General features: G+C 31.2%; 2 protein-coding genes across 2 annotated transcripts; both read left to right on the forward strand.

The window, feature by feature from the left end:
• The first annotated feature begins 5861 nt into the window (after nt 1-5861).
• LOC145165473 (ALA-interacting subunit 5-like) lies at nt 5862-7301 on the forward strand. Its single transcript, XM_079084211.1, has 3 exons — nt 5862-6361; nt 6525-6831; nt 6926-7301. Exons 1-3 carry the CDS (start codon nt 5988-5990, stop codon nt 7268-7270), a joined length of 1026 nt encoding a protein of 341 aa, XP_078940337.1. The 5' UTR covers nt 5862-5987; the 3' UTR covers nt 7271-7301.
• A 7014-nt stretch (nt 7302-14315) lies between these two features.
• LOC145165472 (ribose-phosphate pyrophosphokinase 1-like) lies at nt 14316-17582 on the forward strand. The gene is made up of 8 exons (XM_079084210.1): nt 14316-14593; nt 15715-15873; nt 16029-16277; nt 16352-16495; nt 16565-16732; nt 16860-16929; nt 17000-17081; nt 17149-17582. Exons 1-8 carry the CDS (start codon nt 14462-14464, stop codon nt 17327-17329), a joined length of 1185 nt encoding a protein of 394 aa, XP_078940336.1. The 5' UTR covers nt 14316-14461; the 3' UTR covers nt 17330-17582.
• The last annotated feature ends 6669 nt before the right edge of the window (nt 17583-24251 follow it).

The raw sequence follows: 24251 nt of genomic DNA on the forward strand, positions 1-24251 counted from the left end.
ACTTCCTTTTTGGGTAAGTGATAAAAGAGATTTTAGTTTATAACTTTGAAAGTTTATAATTTTCCAGAAAATTACATCTAATGAAGTTTTTTAAGTATATTCCTTAATTTATGTTTACATTTTGTTTAATATTTGTAAAGTTAATATAGGTGGATGTATCAACAGTAGTGCATGATTTAGATTTGGCTATAAAACTAATCCTTTTTTATCAGTTTTGGATGCAACTAACATATTGGTCATCACATGAGGATGGGGTGAAGTTGGTGAAGTTTGGGATGGGGATGGGGTGAACCTTCACGAAGAAACTAGAAGATCCAACCAAGGAAAACATGATAATTTCAATAGAAAATCTCAGCAACATCAACAAACCAAAAAATATTAGAAATTACTTACGCAAAGATCTATCGACAACTCCAAAGAAAAAGGGAAAACAACAAACAACGTGTCATGCCAACTCCCATTCATCTTCCAATCTCTCACACTACAACACCTATTGACTTTACGAAGTGCAGATATAGACGCTTTGAGGTGCATCTGTATGTCAATCCTACTCACCAAAAAACAAGTCAAAATGTATGAAGAGATGCAGGAAGCCATACAAGAGGAGACATAAGAACAAAAGCTCACTTATGTCTTCTTTTTTCAATGCTTTCCATATGCTAGATGGTTTTTGCAATGTTCCTGTACCAACACCATTTTGCAGATGTTCTAATATTAAGAACATTTATCTTCAAACCCAACTTACATTACCATATAAAAACAAGAGAGCAAAAAATGGAATACATTGACCCATGTGAAGCATGGGTAGCTACAATGGTTTAAATAAATTATTTAACTTGTCAATTTTGGTTACTTAATTTTTTATTATGTATCTACTGACATTGTATAATTAACAATTTTCTTTTACTATGGCAGAACCAAATTTTTTTGCAAGGGGTTGTACAAAAAACATCCTGATAAACGATAATAAGATGTTTTTTTAAATTACAATTTCAATAGAAGTTAAAACTGCCGCAAAAGTCTTACATTTCAAAGTTGACCTCTTCGTTTACCCATTTTTAAAAGCGTTACATCACTCGTTTGATCTTAACATCCGCAATGTTTTTTTTCTACACTACAAATCAAAGCATCGTTCATAAAATCATCACATATTTTATTACGCAAGTCAGTTTTCAAAAGCTTCATTGCGGAAAAACATCTTTCAACAATTGTTGTTGCGACGGGAAAAACATTAGTCAACTTTAATAACTTATAAACCAAAGGAAAACAACGATGTTTTTCGGTTTCCACCATTAAACAAGAAAGGTATGTAATGTCCTTCGAATTACCAAATTTCCCATCATCAATGAAAGAGTGATAATAGGTTTTAAGTTAACTATCAAAATACACCTTTTCTAAATCATTAAAATCAATTTTGTGCAATTAATCCCTACAAGCACAATTAAAGATTTAAAATATCGAATTAGATATTTAAACCTAATATCACCCACAACATAACAATTTAACAACTAATTGGCTAATTAGGTTTTCAATTTGAATAAATAAATTAAACTAAAATATAAAGTGTTAAAGATGGAAAATTAAATAATATATGTTTCGTGATGAGTCTCGAATCGAGCAAGTGACCAAGTGTGAGAAGAAGCCAAATTACCAACAACAAAGTTATTGTGAAGAAGGCATAGGCACGAGATGATCAAAGGAATTGGAAGAAATAGACCTCAATTTTTCCTCCTTTCTTAAATGATATTGGGACATAAAACAAATGGAAATTGAGTAAACTAACCATTTTTATGTATTTTTTTAAAAATATAACCCATTATTTTCAAAATAATCATATTCTCCAGAATAGGCTGTTTCAGAACGTATTTCAGACTCATTTTCGGGTGGACCGGCCCATTTTGTTGCTTCCGGAATACCTATTTCAGAGGTTCCGTACGTGTTCCAGATCCTAAATTTGAATTTCAAAATCTGAAATATATTTTGAAAACATTCGGACCCTCGACTTCAACCTGGATCTTGCTCCGACTTTCTAACGCGATTCTGACATACAATTTTGATTCCGATTCTAATCTCCGACACACAACTCCGATATGGAAGATGACCACTACGACCTGGTTATTTTATGGGTAAGTTCTTCACTCAAAAAACCTAGTTTGCTTGTTTGTATAACGTGATTATTCATCGAGAACTACTGTTTTGGAATGTGTAGAACACCTTCGGCATGAACTGAAAACGTTCCGGAGTTTTTAATTAAAGAAGTCATTGCAGTAGGACCAACCCAAAAGTAGTTTATATTTTTAGATAATGTTAGTTTACATCGAAATGTAGTGTTCCGAAACATAAAATTTCATTATGGAACGCTCCGAAATGTGAAAAACTGGTCCGGAACACGACGAACTAGTATGAAATATTGGTTAGTTTTCGTTCCAGAGTTGGGTTATAACAACTTTTTTATTTCTGCAGCACGACAAGGTTTTTAATGCATCCATTACACTATCCTAAAAACCCAAAATCGATAGGCAAATTCTTGTAGCAGTGAGAGACAGACCGACATGCGAGACTATGTTCTGAAATTCATGTTTTAGGAGGTGGTTTGAAATTCACAATGTAGATGTGGATCATTTGCTTCTACATTATGTCTTTTGCCACGAAGTTATCACGGACCCTCGAAGCGAAGCAAAGAAAATGGTTTTTGAGATTGGGGGTTGAGTTGTCTTTCTGGAAAAAATAATTTTGTCTTGTCATCGACTTCCATTTTGGAGATTATTTTCTTGTGTCCGGTTCCGCTGCCGCCTCCCGTTCCCGTGTGTTTCTTATGGTCGCGAGGAATGTTGTCGTCAAATTAGACGATGTGAAGAATGTGTCCGAGCATTCACTTAATGACTTATCAGACGAGGATGTGATTCATGTCTTATATCTATTAGAGAAGGTGTTCAATGGGCGGTTGGCTAAACAATATGTTATAAAGGAGTATTTGGCTTTGATATCAAACTTTGATGAATTCAACAGGTTTCTTGTAGTTAATTTATTGCGGATTATAATCAAGTTTAATTATCATTAGTAATATTTTTTAGAAATTTAATTCAAAATATTTGATGTCGTAGATATCCAGTGGGGGTGGGGGGTAATTTTTGATCAACTGTACTCACGACTAATTAATGTATTCAATAAGGTCGACAAACATATACATCCAGTGGAACCGAAAGAGAAATAACCTCGAAAAATGACCTACACCCTAAACGGGTTTTTATACGGTTCCAAGGTAATTACATGATTAATATTTTTTTTGTTTGCTAACATTCTAATAAATGATTTTTTTGATATATGGATTCTTGAAACTTTTCATGTGAGCAGTTTGTTTGGTACCCGACAAGAGAATGTGATCCCTCGGGCTGTTACATGGTTGAGACTGACGCATTTACAAAAGACTCACTGAACCAGTTTATAACAATCGTCGACGTATGGTTACCTATATGTTTTAATATTTTCGTTTATATGTATAATTTATGTTTATTTATAGTTTTATAATTCTTTTAGCAGGATAACAGATTTGCATAGAAGTTGGAGCTGATAGAAGCTGAATACTAATAGAATGAAGATATTCATCTTTTGAATCTATAACGTCAAAAATCAAGCAAATGCACGAATACCATAACAAAACCAACAACAACAAAAAACTAGATTATAACAAGGAACAAACAATAAAGCAACGAGAATGAAGTACTCATGAGATGGCAAACACTAAACGTAAAAAAATAAGATTGAAATTGAAAACTACGATAAACGATATTGAATCAATATCTTTTGCAAACCAATATTTTTCCCATGAACCCCTCTTGACTCTTGTTATGACATACACCGTTTACTATTTTGTTCGACATTAACAAACAAAATATAACTACTCACCAGGTAGAAGAAGGTGGTTCGCGCATCCATAATAACATTTATTTAAGGGATCATTTCTATCATAAATATTAATCATGAAACATTACAGAGTGTTATGTGAATTTTATTTTTTTAAGGAATGAAATATAGGTTGGGTTGGGTTTGGGTCCAAAACCGACCATGCACAGCCCTAGCCCCTAGGTTTTACCATTTGATATGGTTGATTCCGTTTATATAAATCCATAAAGAAATATGCTAAAAATAATTGTTTTTTACAAATTTCACAAGGGTTGTACGGTAAAGATGCAAACACAACAATTTTGTCTATTTATTAAATTATAATCATATTTTAATTATATTAATTTATTTATCTTTAATGTAAAAAAGTTTTTTATTTTATTTACCCTTTTATTTTTAGATAATTTAGCTAATACTTTTTGAGTGTCTTCTAACGGGCTCAAAAAGAGGCAACAAAGTTTTCTCCATCTTCAGATGCTCAACCACAGTCACTGCTTTCTTTCCGATCAACGAAAAAGTGCTAGAATTTCTTAAACATCTTCCAAAAAACGGCGCGGTCTTTCATTTCTTAACGACGAATCATGAAGTTATCTCTGAAACTCGAAGATCAACAACAAAATCAAAACCCAATCCTCGTCAGAGCTAAAATTCCCATCACTGTTTTCGGTCTTCCTTTCCTCTCCGCCTTCTCCGCCACTCACCATCACGCCGCCGCCGCCTCCGACAAGCTCTCCCTCTCCCTCCGTACCCACTTTCCATCCGGTCCCTCACTCAAGCTCTCCTACAACACCCCCACCACCACCACCGCCACCGCGGCCGCAGCTACCACCGCACCTCTCACGCTCACTTTCAAATCAGGGGTAAGCCTTTCAGGTTCCCCCAACAATTCCCCTCTCATAATCTCCGCCAATTTCTCTTTCTCACCTCAAAACTCTAACCCTAACCCTACTTTCTCCATCCAATTCAAACCCCGATTAGGATCATTCTCTCTCCGTAAATCAGTATCCTCCACTGTCTCAAACCCTAGTAAGAAGCCCAATGGTGAGAGTACCGCTGGTAGTGAGAATTCATATGGATTTGTGCCATTGGATCGGCCTATCAATTGGAAGGAACTAACAGTGGAATCAGCCACAAAAGACTCGATCTTGTCGGGGATTTTGATGTCGGCCGATACCGAGTTGCCAGTGACTAAACGGGTCAAGGTAAATTTACGGTGGGGCGTGAATATCCCATCTGATTACGAGAAGCAATTGCCGTATTTGAGGGTGAACAAAATTAAAGTTGAGAGAATTGATGAGGTAGTGGAAGAGAAAGGGAATCAGAAGCAGGGAATTCAGGGTGATTCCGGTGAGTTTGAGATGTTGAAGGGCATGTATTCTTGGATGAGCAGAGAATTGAATGATTTACAGAAGGAGAATAGAGAGATGAGACACACATTGGAGGACATGAAATCACTGCAGTCAATGAGGAATTACAATGGATACGCTGCTGCTGCAGGTGGTGGTGGTGGAGGAAAGAGGCCAGTGCCGGTGGTTGAAAATTCTGATGGGTTTGAGCAGTGGAGGATGAAGAAGAGTGGCGGCAGTGGTGAGGCTAATGGACAGAGAGAAACTAAGAAGAATTTGACTTCGGTAGATGTGGAGAGTGAATTGCAGAGAGCAATTAAGGCTGCATCATCTTCATGAGGTTTGAAAAATATGTCTTTGATTGTATATAACTATATATTATGATTTATGAGAATTGAGCATTGCTATTCGGTTCTTTTTATGTTTATAGGAGTTCTATATCTTTCTTGGCTACTATATCATACGATATGTGAATGAATAATGATTGAATCTTTATAGTTTTTTCATTCTTATTGATGGCATATTGATTTCGATTTCTGAGTTCAGTTGTATGGGTAGAATATAATCTTCGGAAGACCTTATAGCTTAAAATGACAATTGTGCCCCTATAAAAATACTCCCAAAGAAAATTTCTAATTTCTTCCCCCCTAATGTAGGATCTTAACGTCCCTAAAAAATAGAAAAAACATAAATGAACATGTGATTGTAGTCTCTTGAAATTTTCCTCCAAGAACAAAAATGGATGAACATGAACCCACAAGACCAAAAGCAATTTCCAAGAAACCAAGATATTCAAGATTCACACAACAAGAGCTTCCTGCATGGAAACCAATCTTAACTCCGGGATGGGTAATTGCGTCATTTGTAACCGTTGCCATCATGTTCATCCCCACCGGCCTTCTATGCTTATCAGCATCCGAACGCGTTGTAGAAATCGTGGATCGTTATGACGATGATTGTCTCCCGGATTCATTCCGCACAAATCCAGATTCATTTATTCAAAACAACAAATCAAACAAAACATGTATCCGCACATTGAAAGTGCCACGAAAAATGACCGCACCTATCTTTATTTACTACGAACTCGATAACTTTTACCAAAACCATCGTCGGTATGTTATCATTCAGTTTCTATTTCCATGATTACATAGTATCAGGTATACTATGTGAAAACAGTACTAGGTACAATGTACACATTATACCTGATACTACATATCAAATACATATCAAATATGTATCAGAGATACATATTTATTGAAATTTGGGTTTTTTTAGATATGTGAAAAGTAGAAGTGACAAACAATTGCGGGACCCTGGAGCTGCAGAGGAAACGAAAGATTGTATGCCAGAAGACATAGTAGGCGGGGACAATGATGCGCCTATTGTTCCTTGTGGATTGGTCGCGTGGAGTTTGTTTAATGATACGTACACATTCTCAAAAGCGAACAAAGTTGTAGATATCGATAAAAAGGACATCGCGTGGAAAAGTGATACACGGGTTAAATTCGGGTCGAACGTGTACCCGAAAAACTTTCAAAAGGGAGAGTTGATTGGGGGTGGAGTACTAGACGAATCAAAACCCGTACAAATATGATCCTTTTTTTTTTATATATATAATTTATGTTTGACGATTTCTTGAATATTCTAGTTTATTTTTTTAAACTTATATGTTGTAGTTGAGCGAGCAAGAAGATCTAATTGTGTGGATGAGGACTGCGGCGTTGCCTAATTTCAGAAAGCTTTACGGGAAAATAAACATGGATTTGGAGGCAAATGAGACGATAACGGTTGTGATACAGAATAACTACAATACGTATGATTTTGGAGGAGAAAAGAAGATTATACTTTCGACTGCGAGTTGGATTGGTGGGAAAAACGATTTCTTTGGTATAGCGTTTCTTACGATTGGTGGGATTTGTTTATTTATGGCGATTAATTTCATATTTTTATATGTTTTTAAACCGAGGCCTCTTGGAGACCCAACATATTTGTCGTGGAATAGAAATCCAAATGCACAATGAACTTTAATGTTATTCATATATCTTTTTGTAAGTCACATAAGATCGCTTTGTTGTGTGAAATATTTAACACTTTCTAAAATTGCTTGGTTGGAAGCAATTGAATGTCGACTCATGAAATATGGCTAACAGTTGTTGATCCATGATGTCAAAATTACTTAACAATAATAACAATAAATAATATGACAATTTGAAATTAAATTTTAGAAAAGCAATTATCAAAAAAGTTTCTTTTCAGCATTTGCAAAACCTGTTGAAGAGATATATAACAATTTACTTTATTTAAATCTATATTATTCTATATACCTATGTGATTAATTATTTGTAATTTATTGACATATTATTGTATTTATTTGGTAAATTAATTCAATATATATTATTTTATTAGTATATTTTTATATTACATGACCTTGGTATTTTTGTTTTGGTTTATAATCAGTTTATGTACCTTTTCTGATTAATTTTACTTCTTTTTATTTTAGTACATTAAAAATTATAATTTTGTTATTAGGTTATATATTTGATTATGTATTTTCTCAAGTAAATAACAATTAACAAAATAATATGTTTATATTAATATTTGAATTGTTTATTTAATTTTAAAATAATTATAAATATATATAAATTAACTGAAAATACGTTAGTAGGGTCCACCTATAAAAAAAATATTGACATATCATTAGTATAAGACGTGACAAAATTAAGATAGAGTTGGTAATGGTATAATGCTCTAATGGAATGTCATATAGTTCTTCTAATTTGGGTAACATCCTGAGCCAACTTGGCTACTTCCTTGTGATATTCTTATGAATGAATTATCTCTAAATATAATGGCAGTCTATTAGTAAATGAAGTAATTAAATGAAGTGATTCGTGTGTAATATATTTTTTTCCATACATAATATTGTTTTATAAAGTTATACAATACAATATTTTAAATTTTAAAACACAATTATATTGTATTTAGAAAAAAAAGGAATTACTAATCTAGCTATTTTCCCTAATTATGTATCAAAAAATAGCCAAAAAATAAAAACTTTAGCCTAGATGGCTAGCGTTGACTACCGTCAACGAGGTGAAGTCTACGGTTTTAGAGCAATGAGTTACTGTTTCCCGGCCCGTTTACTCTTTCGGGTCTCATTGGCCCATAGTATATATAATGTATTGATTTTCAGATTAGGTCATTTTTACTACTTTTTTCTTGATTTCTCTACTGTTTTCTCTCAATGTAGCACCCGAAGAACAACGAGATACGTCTATTTTTTTATCGAAATTTTACCGTATTCTTGATTAGGAGTTGTTTTGTACATAGGGACAACTTAAAAAAAAAACCGAAAAAAATAGTAAAACTTTAGGCTTCTTATGAAGCCTACGGTTTTCATTTTTTTCGTTTTAAAAAAAATGGTTGTAACCTATATATATATATATATATATATATATATATATGTTATGATTCCTTGATTTTTTTCGAAAAACAAAAAAAAAAAATTACCGAAATCGTAGACTTTTTTACCGAAACCGTAGACTACGCGGTTTGGGAAACCGTAGAACGTGGAGAGAAAACCATAGGTTATAAAATAACCTACGGTTTTAGATTTCGAAATTAATTTTTTTTTTATAGTTACCCGAAACAGTAGACCATTTGTCGAAACAGTAGCCCACTTTAATTACTTACGGTTTCGTGGGCTATTTTTGGAAAATTGCTAATTTTTGGATAGGTAATTAAGGAAAATTACTAGATTAGTAATTCTCTAAAAAAATGTTGTGTAAGAATAAACATATGTTTTTTTTTCCATTTCACAAAAATAATTTAGTTTTTATTCAAAAAGCCATTTTATTTTAAAGTTATTGACATTTTGAAAATCTTATAGTTTAGCCATTGTAATTTTTAAAATTCTGTAATTTAGATTCGTTTATTAATCTGAAGGGTTTGTTTGTTGATGAGAGTTCGATAACTTTTTAATGAGTAGAACCATTATTTTAGCATGTGTTTATTACAAGTAAATTATATTTATTTTTTAACGGTTATAAATAATTATATTTACTTGATAATCAAAGTAAATAACTAGTTCACGAAAAAAAATTACATTTAATTTCAAGCGTAAAATTATTTCTTGATATTTCATGTTAAAATAGTCCAAATGACTAACTTTATGAAACATAAAGAGTTTATTATAAGTAAATTAAATTTCTTTTTAAATGGCTATAAATAATTATATTTACTTGATAATTAAACCAAGTCGTCCGAAACTAGTTCATAAAAAAAAATTTAACTAATTTCAAGCATAAAATTATTTCTTGATATTTCATGTTAAAATAATCCAAATCGCTAACTTTATGAAACATAAAGAGTTTATTATAATTAAAGTATATTCGGCTATAAATAATTATATTTATTTTTTTATGAAACGATAAATCTAACATACTCCTAAACTACATCTTAAATCCATCTATGTTCACGACGGGACTTGAACTCTCAACCTCAAAGAAGAAGGGCAACACCAGATACCGATGAGCTAGAAACCCTTTGGTAATTATATTTACTTGATAATCAAACTAAATCGGTCCGAAACTAGTTCACGAAAAAAATTACATTTAATTTCAAGCATAAAATTATTTCTTGACATTTCATGTTAAATAGTCCAAATCACGAAACATAAAGAGTTTTTCCGAAATTATAAACAAAACAATAACTTTTTAAATAAAAAAGATAGATTCATTTTTGCTATTAAAAAAAACATAGATTCATAATGCTTTTTGTGACATATTCCTTTAAATTTATATCAAACTTTTTATTGAAATAAATGGATAAGATATATAATAGTAATATATTTTTCAATGTTTTTTCATTGAACTCATTATTATTTATTTCGTACATATATAGTTACGTAATTTCAAAAAAAAAGTTGTTTTGTCCGTTTAATAAAACAATTTGAACTTCTTAATGACTTAAAAAGGTAATATATTTTTCGATTTGTACACATTTGGTCACTGAGTTTTTTTTTCGTCCACATTTACACATTTAACTTGTTAAACTGTACACACTCAGTCATTATAACCGGTTACTCCAGGTTAGCCGGGAAAAATGAATTAATAGGGTAATATATTTCTCATTTTGTACACATTTAGTCATTAATATTTTTTATTTCAAAATAAATGATTTTTGTTTTCGTACTCTTTCAGTACATATACATGTGGGACAATCATTGATGAAGTGTGTGAGGTTGTTGATGAGTAATATAAGAAACGCGGAATCCTCAATACTGTTGATGAGTGTGTATAATCATGTCTTCTCCTTCCCACGATCAATGATAGAAGCTAAAAACATAAACAACCGGGTAAGTACAAAGTTTAGTGAGTTTCCCCCAAAATACCCGATACAACAAACATATTATAATGCATAACGGGTCCACACTCATCAGATTAAAATACCTTAGCCTAATCAGTCATCGGACTGGAATGCCAACATGCAATAGGTCCAATCAGTCATCGGGATGGAATACCCAGGGTTTGTCAGCATGCCGCCTTAACCCAACCGCTCTTCTCGAGCTTCCGTGCCTACGGCTTACAGCCGGCCTGCACCAGGTATCTTAGCCTACAGCTTATAACAAGACCACCTCAACCTATCCCACCACCATATGACTATCCCATATAAGATGTCGCGAGAAAAACCTAAAGAAATTATTCATTAGTACTGAATGAGTACAAAAACAAAAATGACTTATTTTGCAACAAAAAAAATATTAAGGACTAAATGTGTACAAAAATATTAAGGATTAAATGTGTACAAAGTGATAAATATATTACCCTATTAAGTCATTTTTACCGGCTAACCTGGAGTAGCCGGTCATAAGGACTAAATATGTACAGTTTAACAAGTTAAAGGGGCAAATATAAACGAAAAAAAGGTCAGTGACTAAATGTGTACAAATCAAATAATATATTACCCTCATTATCCCAATAATCAATATTCTTATTTTACACGAACATATTAAATCATTTATAACATAAAATGTATATAAAACTAAAAGTTCAAGGAACTATCATCGTATTGAACTGTTTCAAGTATATTGGTGAAAATGCGCCAAATATATTTGCAAATGTCTAAAAAAATTATTGTATTTTGATAATTTTTAACTAATACCTTTCGTAAATAATTTAGTATTGCTTTTCTATACCAAATGTTGACATGCTGCAAAAAGAAAATATATGTTCATATTTATATTTGAAGTAACCTATCACAAAGAAACTATAATATTAACAAAAAAAAATGTCCATTATCTGCTTTAGGAAAAGCATAACGTTGGTAAAAGACAAATTAAAAGTCCCCACACAAATTGTATCGACAAACATATCTCATCCCCAAGTTGACAAGTTCGCATTTTCTCTTTCAAGTGGGCAATTAGATTTATATAATTAAAAATGTAAAGTAACATCTTTATATATTTACTAGGCGAATACTCGCGCGTTGCGCAAAATACAATTATAAATTTAAAATATATGTTGTTTAAATATAAAAATATTATAGTTAACTTTGATATAATAATTCTTATACTAATTTAGTGTAAAATATTAATTATTTTGAATTATATGATGATATTAAATCTATTAAAACTATATAAGCTTAATCGTCATTTTAAAAACTACATTTGATTAACTTTTTAATTTTTATTACTGTAGTTATTTAAAACATCAAACATTGTTTTTATTTTTATAAGTTACAATATTATTTTCAACTATTATCGTTATAAGTTATTTGTAAGATACTTATTTAGAAATTATTAATGTTTATAAAAATAGTTTTAGGAAATATTTTAATTGATTTGAGATTACAATTTAGTTTTTACATTTAACACTATAATTTATAACTTATAACTATTTACAAAATAGTCATTGGATTTTCATTAAGTTTAATTGAAAATTTCATTTAAGTTAGTACTTTAACACTGTATTTAAATTAACAATTTAAGTATTTTATACAAATTATTCAAAAGTTATGACTTTAAACTGACAATTTAAGAAATAACATATCAAAACTAAGTATAAGTAAAATATGTTAATTTAATATTCAAATTTAGTTAATTTTAGTATTACAATTAGCGTTTTACACCTATTTAACATTATTAACCAATATATAATGATTATTATAAAGAAATTGAAAAGTAATGAGAATTTCAAATACATGCGGTAAAAAGAAAAATATATCTTTCAGATTTACATGGAAAATTTAAAATATTCACAACTTTTACTTAGTTACTTTTTTGAAGCAGTACAAAACAAACGATAATATTTAACATATCTAATTAAATATTATCTACATCACAGTATATAACATATGATCGATAACATCTATCTGGTCTAATATATATTAACGATTAAAGCACAACATACAACAATTGTATTAAAAGAATCCAAAACCAATAAAAATATATAAAAAATTAGTATATAACAAACTTACAATTTAAAAGCTATAACATAATAATATATCTCGAAAAGTGGTAATAAGACCTCAAACTAATAAAAAAAACCTTTAAGCTTGTTTCTTTATGAAGTTTGTATGTGATTTGTATGCATGTCTACCCAAAAGATTGATCATTTTATAGTAAACGTTTCATTAAGTGCTTATTAATCATAATATAGGTTATAAAACCTTTGAGTGGTAAATCATTATTAAGAAGACTTTTGAGTTGTATTAGTTAAAAAATGGAGGTTTCAAATGAATGTGGTGTGAGCAAAAATGATTTTATATAGTTTTGAGAGTTGCAAATGTATGAGGTTCAAGGAAAAATACTAGCTTTCTAAGATAGATAGATAGATAGATAGATATAGATATAGATATAGATATAGATATATAGATAGATATAGATATAGATATAGATAGATAGATAGATAGATAGATAGATAGATAGATATAGGTAGATATAGATATTTAGATATAGATAGATATATAGATAGATTATGATGATAATAATTCTTAAATTAAAAAAAAAAAAAACAATGTAGTTTCATTGGAAAATGTTAGGGTGAAAACGGACATAAAATTCAACTTTGGGCAAAATCGACAAAACCCTGAAAACATGTTTATATAAGTATATACATATATTTTTAGAAGTGTAAATATGTATTTTGATATATGTGTTTTTTAAAGTATAAATATATTTTTAGAAGTATAGATACATATTAATATATAAAAATGTAAAAATATGAATTTATACTTCTAAAAACTATATCTATAAAACACATATTCATAATTCTAAAAATATTATTTATCTTTTTAAATGGTATAACCATGCAAAAACACAAACACACACAAACAAATATATATATATATATATATATATATATATATATATATAACATTAAAAAAATATAAATACAATATTTAATTAAATATTTTTTTGTATATAAGTACGATTTTTCTGCATAAATATGTATATTATGAAAAAAATATACTTAGGGTAAAAGTGTAAAAAAAATTATAAACTTAAGGGTAAAAACGCAAAAAAATGGTAAACTTAAAGATTTTTTTGTGAATTTAATATAATGGTAACCTGGAAAACCTGTTATCACCGGTAAAAGGGTAAAATCGAACATTTTTTCGAAAATGTTTGGGTAAAAACGGACATAAATTTCAACTTTGGGCAAAACCGACAAACCCTGTAAACTTGAGGGTTTTTATGACATTAACCCGATAAAATTATACATAGGTGAAATTATGTGTTAGTTTAGGAGTAGATTATAATATTTGTATTTGCCGGTTAAAAAAAAATTATAATATTTGAATATTTGGATGATCACAGAGTTAAAACTACATACAATTACTCACATTGTTCATCTGATTGTTTTTATAGTATTTTTTAATAAGATTGAAGCCAGTTTACATCTTTTTTTTTATCTGAATTCTTTTATGTTTTCCCATCTCTATTTGTTTTAATTTTGTATGATAAAAATGAAATCACAATTAATATTTATAATTCGTTTAAATGCAAATCTAAAACCATTTGATAGCTTTTGGTTCGTTGAAATTGAGCAGCTCTATTCAGGGCCTTTTGGTAAACAAAAGGTGTCGTTGCGTGTGTGCCACCTGCCACTGATACCTACATATAGATACAGAAGGAACGAAGAGGCGCCATTCAATTTGCATTTCTGGAAAAAGCTCATAAAGTGCTGAGATAAACCCTAATCTTAGTTCCAATGGCATCTCTAATGTTGCCATCTCCATCATCATGCTCTACTTCTTCTTCTTCATCGCCGTTTTCTCGGCACTCTTTCAGCCGTGGTTTCATTAACAGCGAGGCTCGTATTCCCGCTTCTGCTAACAACATCGTAAGTTGCTTGTGTATATATTTGCTTTAAGTCCTATATTCTATGAATAAATGGTTGAGATATTGCAAGATAGGAATGTTTTTGTTTCTGTCGATTATAATGTTGTGCGTTTCGTAGTGTAATTGATTTTTGTATTTTTGTTATTGCGTTGCTCCTTTTTCCTCTATTAGGTTGGATACTTTTGAATTTTCCAAATGATTAACGGAACTCACAGTTGTTTGGAACAATTTTTATCTTTCGCTCAACATTTTTAACCGATTCTCATATCAGATACATCATTTTGAATACCCGAGGCAATCTGGATGTTAAATCCAATTCGTTTTGTCCATCTAACATCTATCCCGTAGGTTCTATTTCGAAGGTCTGAGTCTAAATAAATGAATGTATCTGGTATTTTGATTTTAGTACCTAAACTATTGTTATGCTTCAGTGACTAGAACACAGGAGTCCTGTTTGACTTCTTGTTTTGCTTGATTTCACCAATTTTGGAAGTAACAGTTGTCTTTGAATATACATATTGAAGTAGTCTACATACATACTGTTAAGTTACTTAAACGTAATGTAAGTTGCTATGCTTGTCTTACTGAGATAATATAATGAGTTTAAAGTCAATAACTCAATATGTTTTTATTTAGAGACTGAAATTCTTTATACTTATGCCATTGAGTATTTATGGTGGTATCATGGAGGTTATGTGCTTAAATCCCCCTTCTCCCTGCCTACTATTAAACGGAACTTGGTATAATTACTGGTGTGGGCATGTAGTAATTATGTTTTAGCAGAAACATACATCTGAAGGGCCAAATGCACTCTTTAGGACATGGCTTGTATGCATACTATATTTGAAATTGTTTGTTGATTTGTTCTATTCCAATCTAAGGAGATTAAGCATGCTACTTTTCAACTTTAAAGGTGATATAGATTGTAAATATTTCATGGAAAATGGTAACTAAAACAAGGGTTGAGGGTTGACAATATATGCTAGGAAATATTTATAAAATGTTAGGTTAACAAGTTTATATCAAAGAACCAGCTGGTTGTACTTCTAAGATAAAAGTTCAGTTGCTAACTTTCTAGTTTAAAAAGTTCAAAGATTGATTGTGGTTGGTTGTTTTTTTTAGAGGTGTGAAATTAGTAAATCATTAAATGGGAAACCATGTGTACCAATTATCAAAGATGGAATGCTGTCCAACTTCATGGAAGCTGGGCGCATGAATCATGCTGTTATGAATGGGAAGCTTAAAATATTCTCTGGTACTGCAAATTCTGCACTTTCTCAGGTATAATACTCCTTTATTCATTTTAAAAACATATGATAACTTCTTCAACTTCATATCATGGCAACTCAAAATGTTGCTTGTAACATTATGTAAAATGTGATGGCATTCCTTATATCTATAGATCATGGCTAAAATAATTTTGTATTGGTTTTCAGGAAATTGCAAGTTACATGGGACTTGATCTTGGAATGATTCAGATAAAGCGATTTGCAGATGGTGAAATATATGTTCAGTTACAAGAGAGTGTACGTGGGTGTGATGTGTATCTGGTGCAACCTACCAGCCCTCCTGCAAATGAAAATCTCATGGAGCTTTTAGTTACAATAGATGCATGTAGAAGAGCATCAGCCAAGAACATCACAGCTGTCATCCCTTATTTTGGATACGCCAGAGCAGATAGAAAGGTAAACCTAAATTTCATTTAAAGTTAGTAAATTAACCTTTAAAAAATTAATTTTTCTCATATTTATTTCATCAGACTCAAGGGCGTGAATCTATTGCTGCAAAACTAGTAGCAAACCTGATCACTGAAGCAGGTGCAGATCGTGTTCTTGCTTGTGATCTTCATTCTGGGCAGTCCATGGGCTATTTTGATATCCCAGTGGATCATGTTTACTGTCAGGTAAGTATTTCAATTTTATTTATTTATTTATTTATTTTTTCTGATAGTTTATCTGTTATTATGTTGTAGCCTGTGATTCTTGATTATCTTGCCAGCAAGTCGATTTGCTCAAATGATTTGGTAGTTGTGTCGCCTGATGTTGGTGGAGTTGCTAGGGCACGTGCTTTTGCCAAAAAGTTATCTGATGCGCCTTTGGCAATTGTTGACAAAAGGCGCCATGGACACAATGTAGCTGAGGTACCTTTCTTTTGTCTTTCTCTTTCCTTTGTGGCATTGTAAGTCGCAGAGTGGCCTTGCTGTTATGTTTGATTAAGCTATGTGTCGCTCAGATTCGTTTACAAAAAAAAATGTAACACATTTTTAGGTGATGAATTTAATTGGTGATGTGAAAGGAAAAGTTGCTGTGATGTTGGATGACATGATCGACACTGCTGGTGAGTCATTCAAGATGTGAACCACTTGTATTGTATCGAAATTAAAAAAAAAATATTGTGTTATTTTCAGGAACTATTTCTAAAGGTGCAGCTTTATTACATGAAGAGGGAGCCAGGGAAGTCTATGCATGTTGCACTCATGGTGTATTCAGGTAAAATTATGTGACTGTGTATACAACACTAACGCAATTTATCCATTTAAAACTTTTATTTTTACAGCCCCCCTGCGATTGAGAGGTTGTCAAGTGGACTTTTTCAAGAAGTGATTGTAACAAACACAATTCCTTTAAAGGAACAACATTATTTCCCACAGCTGACTGTTCTTTCAGTGGCAAATCTTTTGGGTGAGACTATTTGGCGTGTTCATGATGATACCTCTGTAAGTAGCATCTTCACATGAGCTTTCAGAAACAAGCAGACTGCTACTGTTCTTGCTTTTGCTTCAAACTACTCATTCACCATTGTATTCTTTATATACTACCAATTACTTAGTATATCATTTCTTAATCTTTTGCATATGAAAACAAACATACACAGCCATAATTGTAGCTGGAGTTTATTTTCTTTTAAGTGCATAGTTATGAAGATAGTCTTGTGCACATTTGATTTTATATTTGACTCGTATTAGTTGAAACTGCCACTTTTAGTGTTCATGATTCGTAATGCAGTATGTTGTATTGTTGTCTATTTACCTAGATATCCCTAAAGGATAGTTTAGTTGGCAAAATGATATGGATACTTCTATTTTTCTGATGGAAAGCTTTGTCTTGTTGAATTATATGGGAGAACAGAGTTTAGATATTGTGGGTTTTGTTGATTAAAGAATAGATGCCATTGATTGAAGTTGTATTATAACACCAACTTTGGTGTTATAGTATCTATTTACATCAAAATGGTACAAGAGATGGATTGTGGTTGGAGAGAAATTTACACCAAAATGTTACCAAAAATGAGACTTGGAGTGAGATTAGAGATTATCTTTAACAAACATCAAAGGTGTTTGGCAAGTGTCGAACTGTATACATTGTAGAGATGCACAAAATCAGTTTTAAATGAATATTTGGTCCGATTAATGTGTCAACTTACAACGTATTGCAATTAATATTATGTCACTAAGAGAAACAACATTCTAGATGTAGGTACTAGCTTGGATTAGTAAATCAATATTTGTTGTGGCTAAGACTTTGTATTGATAAGAGTTTTTCCTTTTTTGCCATCATTTTAAAATATCAAAGCTTGAAAACTATTCGCTAGTTACATTACAAACTTAATTGGTTGCTTTATATAAATTGTAAGTTCGTCTAAATATATTTGAATTCTTGTACGTTTTGATTTGGAAGAAAAACTCATTTAATTGTTAAATATAATGTTCAAAATTTGATACATTTCCTTTATTTTAATTTTCTTTTGACCCAAAAAGTTTACTTATAGTAGTCATAATTTCAATTACACTTTAAAATTTAAAAATGGATATTATACCAACGAAATCAAGTAATGCAAGTGATTAATTATAAGTTAATAAATTAATTATAAAACTAAAACTATTTAAAAAAAAGTTATCAGAATTCTAAATCAATAATAAATAAACTAAAGTATTAATTGTATAAAAATCTTATATTTTCGAATTTTGTATGTTTATTTTTTTATTATTTAATTTTTTTTTTCAGAACGACTAACACACACATCCATTATCATACTTCTAAATCTATATATTTTGTCTCCAGACTTTAACCCTCCACCTCTGGGTTGGCTGAGAGACACGTTTTCGTCAACTCTTAATACCTCTAGACTATAAGCCCTTTAATAACAAAAAACTCCTTCGTTATTTTACTTTTTATTTAATTTGAATTTTTTATCAGGTTTTTGTATTATTTTGGTTTTAAATGTGTTTTTGAAAACCACTTTCCACTTTTTTTTCTTTTTTTTTTTGAAAAAACTATCACGTTGAAAATATTTTTTTGTATCGACTTTTCCATTCTTGCTCCAAATTTCTATGTTTTTTTGTTATTAATATATATTGTGTTATCGAGGGTCTTCAACATTAAAACTGAAGTAAACATTGATTTTTCTAAAAACAAAGAGAAAAAGATGTTGTATGTAATTGTTGATGGAAAATACATATCAAAATATATTTGAATGATGAATATAGTAGTAGTGAAAATCATTGATCTATGATGGTTTGACATCTAATTACATAAATCATTCAGAAAAAATCAAAACTTCAATCTATTTTGGAATATAATTTTTTTTTGTTATTTTCATATATATTTTCATTCTCAAATGTGAGTTGATCCATAATAATTTCATTAAGTTATAATGAAACCCATTTTCCATATTAATAGTCATGTCAATAATAACAAACTCGATAAATTTTCAGGCATTGCATTATTATTCATTTTTAAATTCGGTGTGGGGTTTCATTTAATCATTTACCAAACGCAAAACCTTCAATCTCGAAATTATGAACATGTTATGTGCATCCTAATTTGGAGACCGAAGGTTTTGCATTTGCTAACCGAAGGTTATGTGTGTATAAACTTGAAATTGGATAATAATGTAATACTTAAAAAAAATGAATTATACTATTATTGATATGAATATTATTGGGAAAATGAGTCTCAAAATGAATCTAATGATTTTACTATAGATCAAATAATTTTGAAATTGATAATATTTTTAATGAAGAAAACGTGAAAACATATACTAAATTCCAAACATAGATTGGAGTTTTGAAATTATTTTTATGTTTGATAACGAAAATAATCTAATGTATCCAGTCAACCTAGATTATTGTTCTTTAAATTATACTATTTTGAAGGACCTTACAAATTAATATTGATACTCATTTTTCCAAATAGAATTAGACACAACGTCACTTCCGGTAAGCACCATAACAAAAATTTTGGTGAAACCGAAATCGTTAGCCAAAATGGAAAATTTGGTATTAACGAAAAAGGTTGTCAAATGTGATGATTCTTTTTGGAAAAAAAAAGTTGAGGGTTCTTTTCGAAAAATTGTGTAAAACCGGAAGGTTGCCGATATAACTTATAAAAGAGTTGAATTGGAAAAATGAAAAGAACGTAAACATTTTAATGAAATGATTCTTTTTAGGTTTAAACAAAAAAAATATATGAAAATATAATTCTTTTATACAATTAGTTCTAAAGTGAACTATTGAAGCGTATGAATTACAACATTAATTTAGCATTGTATTGGGTACATAGGCCATTTTGCAAACATTTATTAGTATCTATGTAAAAAATTATGGATGATTTTTCTATTAATAGGGTTAAACTTTAGGGATTTTTATGAAAATTTTACTTGTTTATTTCATTGATTTGTGTGAAATTAACTAAAATTTGTTTTGTGTGGTTCCTTTGTTGCGTTTCTCAAATGGTTGTGTTTGGAACAAGATTGCACCCACCGACACATGTTCTGCTAATTTCTACATTGTAAGTATATTGCTAAATTTCAAATTTGACTCAAATGTTCATCATTCTATATACTATGGTCGGCTAAGACTGAGTTTGAACCCAAAAAAACTTGGCCCGATTCGTTTTCAGATCGACCTAACAAAAACCAATTAAAAAATTATTAATAAATTATAGAGAACTCCGATAAAGTTTTAATATTTTGGTTTAGTTTATAATTATTATTTTTTTTTTACAAAAAATGACAGAATATCGGTTAAATATTCAGAAAAATTTCAATATTTTTGTTATTGGTTAAAAAAACAACAATCTTCAGAAAAGTCTCCATATGTTAACCGAATTAACGAAAAAAAGATTATAAAGATTGTTGTATTTTAAACCAATAACCAAAATATTTAGATTTTTCTAAATACTACCCTAAAATAATGTATTCTGTTATTAGAGAAATCATTTATAAAAATAACACATTTTTATTATAAAAAATACAGTTGTGAATTTCTAAGAATGGAAAGGTGTACTACGTACCCCCTGTTGCTTGTCAACGACTTTAAACTCTCTCCGTTCCTCTTATACATAGTTGTGTGTGTCATTGTGAGATGCACTTTGTGGGTGTTCTGGTGTTTGTCTTCATCTTATGTTCTTTAACCTAACTACCATTCAACTTTCATACATTTTGTTTTTCTCTTTCCTATTTCAAAAATAATAATAATAATAATAATAATAATAATAATAATAATTCATACATTACCTGATAACAACCATCGGATAACACACATCCACTGATAATGAAAAGTTAACCTTGAATGACAATTAAGGTAATGAAATAAGTGTTATCTACTTTAATTTCGAAAATTAAAAAAATAACACAACCATCCTACTTATGAGCTTAAAAAATACGATTTTATGACCTCCAAAACTAGAGTGTGAGATGTCTATGGATAGTCCTTGCTACATAGAACATAATGAAAAAAAAATCAAGCTCAAACTGTAACATACCAAAATTCAAGACCAAAAATTTCATTTTTAATTAAGCAATTATAAAACCAATAGTCTGAAATCATTCATAGTGTCATCCCATATCAAAACCAGTATGTCAATAATCAAAACATGTCATAATAAAACAGCATCAGAGTATAACTCCCAAAGATCTCATGTGCGGAAATCATGGTGTGATGCGCTGCGATCATGCCGACTCCTTTCCTTTCGAATAAGAAGTACCTGAAATCAAAACTGAAAACCATAAACACGAAGCTTAGTGAGTTCCCCCATCATACCACATACCATACAATAAACATACTGTCTAGCATATCCGGGTGATGGCCTACCCCTTTGGTCTCTTTCAACCGGTACTGCCTAGCATATCAGGGTGCTGGCCTACCCCTTCGTTCTCTTTCAACCGGTAACCGCCTAGCATATCTGGGTGTTGGCCTACCCCTTCGGTCTCTTTCAACCGGTTACGGGGTCTATTTCGCCCCTACCATTACCACATAGCAGCATGCATAATCATACATAAACATATTGTCAGGTATATCTGGGTGCCCGACCTACCCCTTCGGTCTTATCAACCGGATGCGGGGTCTATTTCACCCTATACCACTACCACATAATATCATAGCATACTAGCACATAAATCATAACAGATATTGGCATACCAGACAATTATCACAAAGACAATCATCTAACTACAAACTCCTACTAGTGGGTCGGCCTTGGTGTCTTAGACCCACTGCTACCGGGAAGGTAACTCACCTCGAAAACTGGAAGTAGTTGAACAATCCCCGACTCCGGATATCAACCCAGCTCAAACCCCTACACATAGGGGTGTTGATCGGGTAATTTTTTCGGGTTTCGGGTAATTTGGGTCGGGTAATTCGGGTTTTTCATGTTAAAAAAAATACCCGTTACCCGACCCAAATTAAATTCGGGTGATTCGGGTTTGAGTAATTCGGGTATCAGGTCGGGTTTGGGTAATTCGGGTATTACCCGAAATATATAATTTTTTTTTGATATTCACCTGAAAATAAATTTAATGAAATAAATACGTTATGCTTTATTAGTCTTGTTTATATAAACAAACAAGACATAAACGAAGTTACTCAAACTTTGAACATTGAGATTTTTTAGTCAATGATACCTGAGATATCAAGTAATTTTTTAACAACTTAATCTAATTTAATAAGATGTAAAAAAAAAAACAAATACTTAAAGATCTTAATTTAAAAGTTTAAAATGTTTAAGATAATTGTAGCCATAAGTTTTGTCATGTTCTAAAGTTTCGTCAAGATAATGACTTTGTTAGTTGCAATAAAAACTATAATCTAGAAAACAGTTAAGTTTTAAAGAACGTGATGATATATAAACAATTAGTTTTAATATTGCAAGTGTCATATTGTCATAATAAAAGAGATTCATGTTTTGCAATAATGATAGTTAGTTTAAGCGTGATCAAATACCTGCTACAGAGTACAAGCTTTACGAAAAAAAATTTAAAATAATTCGAGTATTCGGGTATACCCGAAACCCAACAAACGTACCCTTTACCCGACCTGAAAAAAATCGGGTTACCCGACCCGATTTACCCGATACCCGAAAAAATCGGGCGGGTAATTCAGGTATCGGGTATTTTCGACAGGGCTACCTACACATAAAAGATTTCCTTAATTACCCTTTCATACTCATAACCCCTTAAGGGTCAACTTTGGTCAAAGTCAAAGTCAAAGTCAACATTCCGAGTTGACTCAACTCGCCGAGTTACTCTTCAACTCGTCGAGTTTCCATAAATCACATAATCGTGATATCACGATCCAACTCGTCGAGTCCCTCTTTTTCCAACAGATTCGGGACACTTCCAGAACAACTCGTCAAGTTCTCTTATGAACTCGTCGAGTTCTTCAGTCCGTCAACCTTCTTAATGCATTAAGTCCCTATTCTTCAAATCGAGGCCCTATCTTCTGGATCCAAGCTGGAAATACGTCTAGAAGGGTAAAGTTTCCAACTTTGCCCATTAAGGACCTCTCCCCAACGCATAAAACTCAAACCCTAACCCAAAATGGCTTAGATCCAACTCCAAAAGCCATCAAAACTTCAAGATAGACCATGAGGTCATAGATCTGGACTCTAGGGACAATTTGGTGTCACACCCCAAAACCGGAACTGCGGAAACGTTCAGGGGTGGAGGACGTCATGTTCAGTATCACAACAATGCATAGTAGTAAACAAGCAACAACATCATCCATTGCATTAATAGTATAAGTTCATACAAGTGTGTTCTGTAAAGTTTAATAGACACCAAAAAGTAAATCAAAATAAAAGATGAGTCTTGAACTAGCTCCATCTTCTCAAAACCTGGCACCGGTACCTGTCTACTGGTGACCTGAGAATACAAGTTATTTTGAAAGAGTTTATCAGCTTTAAAGCTGGTGAGTTCATAAGTACTTTAGTGTCATTGTTTGTATGAAAGTGTTTGTATGCACTTGATGTATAAGTTTGTAAATGTTTGTAAATGTTTGTAACTCCTAGAAAATTCTATATTTTCTACTAAACGTAGCCTTCTACCAAGGCATCAAATGAAATGTATGTTTGTTTCTTGTAAAAGTGTGTATTTTCCCAAATCTGACTATCATTAACCAAAAATATAGCTTTTACATTACTGTTCATTGTGTGAAGGTCACAAAGTGAATGCAATGGGGAAATAATAAAGTATTGTAGTGTTGTATTAAGTAACTACTGTTGTACTAATTACCTTAAACCAATTGTTATTTAAAGTACCATGTGATATGCCTGCACCATACTACCGACTAAAAACACGACGATGAAAGACGTCGGAAGAAATGACATTTGACACCCGTAGACTTGCAAGTCCCACTGTAGCGAGCAGCAAGGTGTAGGATA

Source organism: Lactuca virosa, chromosome 3 (assembly GCF_052849685.1).
Source record: "Lactuca virosa cultivar CGN04683 chromosome 3, Lactuca_virosa_CGN04683_v6, whole genome shotgun sequence".
NCBI classification, from domain to species: domain Eukaryota; kingdom Viridiplantae; phylum Streptophyta; class Magnoliopsida; order Asterales; family Asteraceae; genus Lactuca; species Lactuca virosa.